Here is an 8,853-nt window from a genome sequence, read left to right as displayed (position 1 = left end):
CGTTAACGGCGGCTGGGCCCGGCAGCTGCTCCAAAACAAAGGGCTGGCGGCCCGCGGGGCGGCGGCGGGAGGATGCCTCGCGCTTTGCCGAGGCGCCAACGGCCGCAGCGCGTCCCGGGCCACGCCGGGGCCGCCTGAGAGCAGAGCCCGCGCTGACCTGACCGAGGCCCGGGCCGGATGGGCGCTGCGGGCCGGGGCACGGACCGCGGAGCGGCCGTGAGTACTGGCGGGCCTCGTTACAGTTGCGCGGGCGGTTACTTTGTGGCGACCCTAGGGTACTATGGTTGCGGGCGGGCCTGGGAAGCACCTGTTGGGCGTGCGGGCGGGCGGGCAGGGGCACGAGAGAGGTGGATCCGTTGACTTTTTTGTTCTGTTCTCATTTTCGGGTGTGTTGATATTTGGTTCACTCCATTTGGAAATACACCACAAAGCCTAATCTTTGGTTTTCCCCGCCTTCTCTCCACCTCCCCGCCTCTCCCGGCCCCTTGCCCGCCCCACCATGCAAAGGTTTACTGGACATGAACTAGATACCTAGTGTTTTTTTTTTTTTTTTTCCTTTTTAAAAAAATAAAAGCCGCGGGCTGGGATCATGGCTCAGTGGTACAGTGCTTGCCTAGCACGGGCTGGGACCCAGGTTCGATCCTCAGCACCACATAAAAATAAAGGCTTTGTGTTGTGTCCATATATACCTAAAAAATAAATATTTAAAAAAAAAAAAAAAATAAAAGCCGCAATTGAGGAAATAAGAACAAAAGATGTCTCCAATGAAGGATTGTTTATTGCGAGGGGGACGTATTTTCAAGTTGCCCACACGAAGATCATAATTAAAATTAATTGTCCTTGGTGTTTACCACTTGTGGCTGTAGACTTTATAAATGCAGAGATTGCAAAAGCCAGAGCTTGAGAACCCTACGAAGTAGGAGCCACCACCCTCCCTTACCTGCTGTTGATTGACGTCTTTGATGTCTAAATTGTGTGCTCAATTCTAGTACAGAAATAAGGCCAAAATTCCTTTTCAGATAGATAGGTTATGGACACGAAAGACATCAGTTTCCCCACCCCAAACCCTTTGGGTTCCGTTGCATTTCTTTCTCTATCCAAAACGTACAGGCGTGGCCAGAATGTTATTCTTTCCATCCATCAGCCGCCGAGCCCCACCCCCCTCCTAAATTTCTCAAGTGCTTAAGCCAATCTTACATTCTCTGTGAAACCTTACTATTTGCTTCACCTGCCAAGCTGCCATCTCCCATCATATACATGCCCTTTAGCTTCTGCTGTTTTCTAGTAAACATAGCAAATGTATGCTGAGCACTTGTTCCATGCCAGAAGCTGAGCTTGATCCTGGTACCATTGAGTCTTATAATCATACACTGGTTGCCCATTATTAGCCGAAGGCTCTAGGAGGACATTGTTTGGTGGCATGTTTGAGGAATGCTGATGCTCAAAACCTATACCTTTGTGCACATCCATTTGTACCCTATATGTTTAGAGTGGCTTCTCCTTAAGGGACTAGAGCAAATTCCTGCCATACCACATACATGTACTAGCACAGGATCTGGCCAATCCTAAGGTGCTTAAAATAATAATTGAATTATCTTAGTTACCAATCTGAACAATAATCTTTGTTTTTGATGCTGAGGTTGGAATCTAGGGCTTGTACATACTAGTCAAATACTCTATCACTGAGCTACACACCCAGCCTGTTTTTTTTTTAATATTTATTTTTTAGTTGCAGTTGGACACAAAATACCTTAATTTTATTTAATTTTTATGTGGTGCTGAGGATTGAACCCAGGGCCCTGCACATGCTAGGCGAGTGCTCCACCACTGAGCCACAACCCCATTCCCCCCCCCAGCCTATTTTTAAAATAAACTTATTTTAGAAAAACTTAACAGATTTCCATAAAAATTACAAAAGAACTGGGGTTGTGCCTCAGTGAAAAGAGTATGTGCAAAGCATGGGTGAAGCCCTGGGTTCAATCCCCGGCACCAAAAAAAAAAAAAGTTGTAAAGATAGTGCTGTCATTTCCACTATACCCCTCATCCAGTTTTCCCTAAAGTTAAACCATCCTACGTTGCTGTGGTATATTTGGTCAAATTTAAAAAAAATAATTAGCTGGGTACAGTGGCACACACCTGTAATTCCAGCAGCTTGGGAGGCTGAGGCAGGAGGATCATAAGCTAGCCTTGGCAACTTAGCGAGGCCCTAAGCAACTTGGTGAGACCCTGTCTCAAAATAAAAAATAAAAAGGAGTAAGGATATGGCTCAGTTTTTAAGCATCCCTGGGTTCAATCCCTGGTACCAAAAAAAAAAAAAAAAAAAAAAAAAAAAATTAAAAACTGGTCTGGGTCCATTCTTTAAACTCCGATCATTAAATCTTTGCATTTTTGAAGCACCAAAGTTGCTAAAGCTGTTTCTTTATGTTGAGACCAGTGTTCCTGTAATATCTATCCTTTGATTCCTGCTTCTTTTCACTGAGTTCCACAAGCATCTTGTCAAAGAGCAGGGATGGAGAGGGCAAAGGACTGCTGTGAACTTTTAGTGTATTATTTTCCCTGGGAAGGCTGATAAATGCACTAAAAGTTGTTTAGAATATGAAGAAGTAGAAATCCTCCCTCTTGCTTGCTTTCCAGCATGGGTGATCCAACCCCGGGCCTCTGTATACTATGTGAGCACTTCAACTGAGTCCTCCTGCTTTAAAACTATTCATTCTTTCACTCTTTTTTTTTTTTTTTTTTTTTTTTAATGAGTAATTAGATCTGACAATCAGTGATGCCTCTAGAGAGTAGGAATTTTTAAATTTTTACATATGTATTTACTTCGCTGGGGATTGAACCCAGGGCCTTATGCAGGTATTCCACCACTGAGCTAAATCCCCATCTAAGAGTGCAAATTTTGTCAAGAGAATTTTTTGGGGGGCGGGGGTACCAGGGGTATTGAACCTAGGGGTGCTTAACCAGTGAGCTACATCCCCAGCTCTTTATATTTTTATTTTTCTCCCTAAGTTACTTAGGGCCTCACTGAGATGCTGAGGCTGGCTTTGAACTTGTGATCCTCTTGTCTTAGCCCCCCCCCGCCCCCCCCCCCCCCCCCCCCGAGTCGCTGGAATTACAGACATGTGCCACCAGGCCCAGCTTGACAAGGGATTTGAGTTAAAGTTGGAAAAAGTTCTGAATACAAGACATGGAGAGCTAAGAATAATGGGGTGGGCAGTGTGAGATGGATTCAGGAAAGATGTCAAGGGGACAAAATTAATTCTGCCAACCTCCTATGAGAGAGACACTGTTCTATTGAAAACCTATCATCAGGTGAAAATAAAATGGGAATCCTGGAGCTAATCCACAGTTAGGAATACACCAGGAAGGACTTAAGAGACTGTACTCCCCATTATTCAGCAGGTCCTCTGATACCTTCAGGACTCTGGGATGAGGGCCAAGATTCCTTGTGCGGTTTGTAAGGTATTGAGCTTGCTAGTCCTTTGCCTTGCTGTAACAATGACAGTATGTTCCTATTGTGAGGCATTTGCCAGGCATTTTGAACTGTGACCAAGGACCACCTTCCTTAACACTGTGATTCTGTGGGCAGCCATATGAATTACATATTACCCCATGTTATAGATAAGGAAACAAAGATTGATTTAAGGTCCCAGAGCCAACAAATATACGGCATATTTTGTATGGAACCCTGGGAAACCTCTCAAGAGTCAAACCCTCTTTCAGCTTTGTCCAGTGGAGGTATATCTCTGTGGTAAATCTCACCTGCTCATGCTTATGTGGTACCCTTTGACTTCCCAGTGTTATTGGCATACACTCCCCTGAGCATAGGGCCCTTTTGTAGTTCTTTGTGACTCTGGCCTTTCTCTTCCCTTGACAAAAGACAGGGCTTTGAATGTTTTATTATATTTTATTCAACATGTGACTAAATAAAATAGTTTAAAATTCCCAGCCTCTTCCCTTCCAATTCAGCCTTCTGGGGCAGCCTGTGTGTACTTCCTACTTCTTCCCCATTTTAATTCTTTGCAAGGAAACTAGACACTTCTGCTAGAATATGTATCAGGTCTATGGCTGTTGCAAACTTACTAGTGGTAAAAATAAGAAGGAATGCATTTCAGATTCTTTGGAAAGAGAGACTGAGTGCAAGCACATTATCTATAGTTTTGTGGGAGATATGCAGGACTTGAGCATGGTGAGAGGAGAGATGGAAAAAACAGGTCTTAAAGCCAGAGGTGTCTGGACCACTGGGTGGTGGAGGTGCCAGACACCCTTGGTTCCCTAGATAATGGGAGCTGTTGAGAGACCACAGCAGATCAAAGGAGCTCCTTCTTAAGGCAGTTATGTAATTGGTACTTCTTGCCCCTCCCAGTGGGACCTGTGGTCCACCAAGGCTGCAGTATCTGAAATGTGGAGAAAGCCTATTATCCTGTGATTCATGAAGGAAGGAAGTGGATATGTGTTTGCAGAGGGAAACTGTTGTTATGGATAAGGAAATGCAGCAGCTCCTAAGACAAACGGTATTAGTGCTATTAACCTTTGATATAAATCCTTCCAGACCTTTCCCTGCCTGTGAGTGCATGTACTCTAAGGGTGATTTTTGTTGTTGTTGTTTAAATATTTATTTTTTGGGGTATAGATGGACACAACACAATGCCTTTATTTTTATGTGGTGCTGAGGATCGAACCGAGTCCCGCCTGTGCTAGGCGAGCACTCTACTGCTGAGCCACAATCCCAGCCCCTCTAAGTATGATTTTGAATAGTCAGTGCATACTCTTGGCATCAAAATGGAAAGGTACAAAAAAGCAAAGAGATGGACTGGGGATGTGGCTTAGTGGTAGAGCACTTGCCTAACATGCACAAGGCCCTAAATTCAATCCCCAGCACCACAAAAAAATAAAATAAAGCAGACAGTGAAAAAAAAAAAAAAGTCACCTTTCTCTTCCCTTCCAGTCTCTAGCTGAAGCCTCACATTTGAAGTGCTTCTGATACATGCTTATTAGTGCATTTGGTCAGTCTTTTGATTAGACTTGAAGTGGCTTCTAATTTGAGATTATTGCAGGCAAATTGTGACTACTTATATCCAGGTATTTGCACATGAACAAGACAGTCTGAAGGTGAACTCCTGGGATGGACCCTCCAGTGTTCAGAGGTGCATGCCCAAGAATGCTAATGGGAGTTGCCAAACAGATACAGCAGTGTTATCAACTTTTTCCCCCCACTAAAGAGATAAAGTCTTGCTATGTTGTCCAGGCAGGCCTCAAATTCCTGAGCTCAAGTGATCCTCCCACCTCAGCTTTCCAAGTAGCTGGGACCACAGGCATACACCACCATGCCCAGCTCAAATATTTTTAAGCTATTGCCAACCTGCTAAGTGTAATAAAGCTATCAGTGTGCTGTCAGTCTGCATTGATGAGTGAAGTTGCACATCTGTTTGTGTGTCTACAGGCGCAGTGATCTAGGCTTTGGACTCCCTCGCTTTGAATCCAGCTCCACAGCTTACTGTGCAGCTTTGAATAGGTTGGTTAATCTTTCTGGGCCTCAATTTCCCCATCTGCACAGTGGGACTAAGAACAACACATATCTCTTAGGATTACTGTTAACTTGGGTGATTCTTATGCAGTAAAATCCTTCGAATAGTGTAGGCATTGACTATTAGGCTCTTTAGGAGCTGCTGCATTTCCTTATCCATAAGCTGGCAGTTATAATTATCTGTTGTCCTTTTCTCTGTGATGGCAAGTTGACTTTTTACCTTTTTGATCCCTAAAACAATGCTATGTTAGTGAGTGGTGGGAAAGGGAAGCCAGCAGCAGAGAGGCCTTTTCCCCTGAAGAAGGAAAGGCCTCAGAGCTGGAACTTCTGGGACAGAGCAGCTTTGGAGGAAGGAGTGAGGTTGGGAAACCTCTTCTGCCTCTCATCAGTCACTCCTCCCTGGGAACAAGGATCTAATGTCCCTAGCACATATCACCTGTCTGAGATCCAACCTTCTTTATGAGCTCTGGCTTACATGGCAAGGCCACACGAGTACACATCATGTCTTTTTTTTTTTTTTAAATAAGTTGTCGATGGACCTTTATTTTATTTATTTTTATGTGATGCTGAGAATCAAACCCAGTGCTTCACACATGCTCAGTAAGTGCTCTACCACTGATCTACAACCCCAGCCCCACATCATGTATTTTTTGAGCAAAATGTTCATCCCTTTACTTCCTGGAACTCTGTATATCAGGCATACCTGTGATTTCATGGTCAAGTCCAGCAGAGACCCCAGTTCTAGTTAATTCACACGTTCATTCTTCTTCTTTTTTTAATATTTATTTTTTTTAGTTGTAGTTGGACACAATACCTTTATTTATTTATTTTTATGTGGTGTTGAGGATCGAACCCAGGGCCCCACACATGCTAGGCAAGCACTCTACCACTGAGCTGAGCCACAGCCCCAGCCCCCACACACTCATTCTTTATGTGCCTGATATCCTTTCACCTCACAACTTAGAAAACTTTGGGGGTAAAGTTATGGGAGGGGCCCAATTTATTTACCAGGAAGCAAAAGTAAAACTTCACAGGGACTAGAAAGAACCAGAGCTGTGATTGACATGAGGTAGGGGGTGAAAGAGAACAAAGTGCCCATGGCCCAGGCAGTCTGCACCTCATCCCATAAAGAGTCAAAAGCTGCTGGTATTTGGTATCATTCCTCAGTGTTTCTGTCTTTAGAAGTGTGGTAACTGCACCATATGGACATGGACCTGATTCACATTCTCTTAAAATAATTTCTGTGCTTATTTTTGGAGAGGAACTTCTGGAACCCAGAACAATGTTTTTACTCAAAAAACTTACCCCACATCAATATCTTTCAAGGGGATGGTAGTTGCCCTCCAGACTTAGAGGATCACAGTTTTTATTTGCTTGTTTTGTTTTGTTTCTCAAAGTGTTTCACTGTTCCCCAGGCTGTTCTCAGATGTGGGCTCAAGTCGTCCTACCACCTCAGCATCCCAAGTAGCTGGGACTACATGCATGTACTATCATGCCCAGCTTTCCAATGGATCCTGTTGTAGAAGCCCATTTGTACATTAATTGTTTGAAAACTTGACCATGATTTCCCCTAAAGTGACAGTGAATGTCTGATTTAAAAGCAGATTTAAGGGCTGGGCTGCTGTTCAATGGTAGAGTGCCTGCTTAGCATGTGTGAGAGGCACTGGGTTCTCTTCTCAGCACCACATATAAATAAATGAATAAAATAAAGGTCCATCAACATCTAAAAACATTTTTTTTAAACATCAGATTTAAGCTAAGCATGGTAGCACATGCCAGTAATCCCAGCAACTCAGAAGGCTGAGGTAAGAGGACTGTGGGTTCAAGGCCAGCCTCAGCAACCTAGAAAGACCCTTAACAACTTAGTGAGACCCTGTCTCAAAAAGGATTGAGAATGTAGCTCAGTGGTAAAGCACTGCTGAGTGCAATCCCCAGCTTAAAAACAAAAAATAGTCAAAGACTGGAATGGTGGTTGCCTGAACTGGGAAAAATGGAGACTTATTAATTGATGGGCATAAAGTTTGAATTAAGGTAAAAGAAATAAGCTGGAGAGATCTGCTGTATAGTCATCATACTATAGTCAACAGTGTACCTTGTGCATAAAATTGAAAGGGTAGATCTCATTTTAAGTATTCTTACCACAATTAAAAAGAGTGCTATTCCATTAGAAGGTAATGAAGAGTTTAAAATGAGGGGTATTGGCCTTTCTGTGAATAAAACTGCTATCATCTGTTCAAAACCAATGAATAAAGTGAAAGGTAGTTTCTGTAGCTGTCTATTCAGGTCACTTTAGCGCTTCGCCACAAAAGACCTGAATAACCAGTTTTCGAGTAAGATTCCTATCCCTGAAGGCCCTTCACTTCATACCATTATAATTAAGTATGTTTATTAAAGGAAAATCCAGGGAAAGGAGAGAAGAGAGAAAACAGAAATTTATTTAATGTCATTTCAATAGAAAAATGTGGATAAAAATGTTAAAACAAAGATTCAACATGAATTTAATAAGTAGAACCAGTACAAGTTCATTCTTTTCTTATTGATGGAACATGGATTTGAATATACTACTGGCCAGCTCTCTTTTCATGTCCTCATGGAAGGTTGAGATACATGGGAAAAGGAGTGGAACCAGGAGATGGAACTGGAATCCATGTAAGGTGGTATCCAGTTAACACTTGTCTCCATGACCTCCTGGGGCATGTCAGAGTTTATCAAAGATGGGAGGGAGGCCTGGATTCAAATTCATGAAGGATCCAATAGGTCCTAGCAGCACAAAATCTACAAAATGTAAAGTTTTGAGCCTACATTTGAGGTCTTGAATCTTGATAAATTCTTGAATCTAAAGAAATTCAGGGGAAAATTCAGGATTGGCACAACATAATAGCAGTTCATGGGGGAAAACAGTTAAAGGTTGGGAATTATCAGTTGGGAATATCCAATATAATCAGACTTCTTCAGGAATTAAAAAAAAAAAAAATTTGGTACTGTGGAATCCAAGGGCTCTCTACCACCAAGTTACATCCCTAGCCCTTTTTATTTTTTTTATCCTGAGATAGAGTCTCACTAAATTGTTCCAGGCTTGCCTTGGACTTCAATCCTCCTGCCTCATCTTCCTTAGTACCTAAGATTACAAGTGTGTGCCTTCGTGCCCAACTATAGTTTGTGGGGGGTACCAGGGATTGAACCCAGGATCGCTTAACCACAGAGCCACATGCCCAACCCTTTTTTATTTTGAGACAGGGTCTAACTAAGTTGCTAAGACTGTCTTTGAACTCGGGATCCTCCTGATCCTCAGGATCCTGAGCAGCTGTTATTGCAGGCATGCGCCACCA

The 8,853-nt window shown here is 43.0% G+C and overlaps 1 protein-coding gene across 7 annotated transcripts in view; it reads left to right on the top strand.

The window, feature by feature from the left end:
* The window catches only part of Ypel1 (yippee like 1), a 26,467-nt gene continuing 17,614 nt past the window's right edge, over nucleotides 1-8,853 (top strand). For 4 of the 7 annotated variants that reach the window (XM_027924211.3, XM_027924210.3, XM_071618342.1 and 1 more), the window contains exon 1: nucleotides 1-216. In XM_027924211.3, the coding sequence (XP_027780012.1) occupies nucleotides 178-216 (39 nt within the window). In that variant the 5' untranslated portion in view covers nucleotides 1-177. Of the gene's footprint in view, nucleotides 217-4,459; nucleotides 4,512-5,440; nucleotides 5,513-8,853 lie in introns of those variants that run through there. The other 3 variants (XM_071618371.1, XM_071618357.1, XM_071618369.1) reach the window with 2 other exon arrangements.

The sequence above is a fragment of the Marmota flaviventris genome, chromosome 1 (genome assembly GCF_047511675.1).
Source record: "Marmota flaviventris isolate mMarFla1 chromosome 1, mMarFla1.hap1, whole genome shotgun sequence".
NCBI lineage: Eukaryota > Metazoa > Chordata > Mammalia > Rodentia > Sciuridae > Marmota > Marmota flaviventris.
The sequence above is the reverse complement of the archived record's forward strand: the minus strand, read 5'-3'. Positions and strand labels throughout refer to the sequence as shown.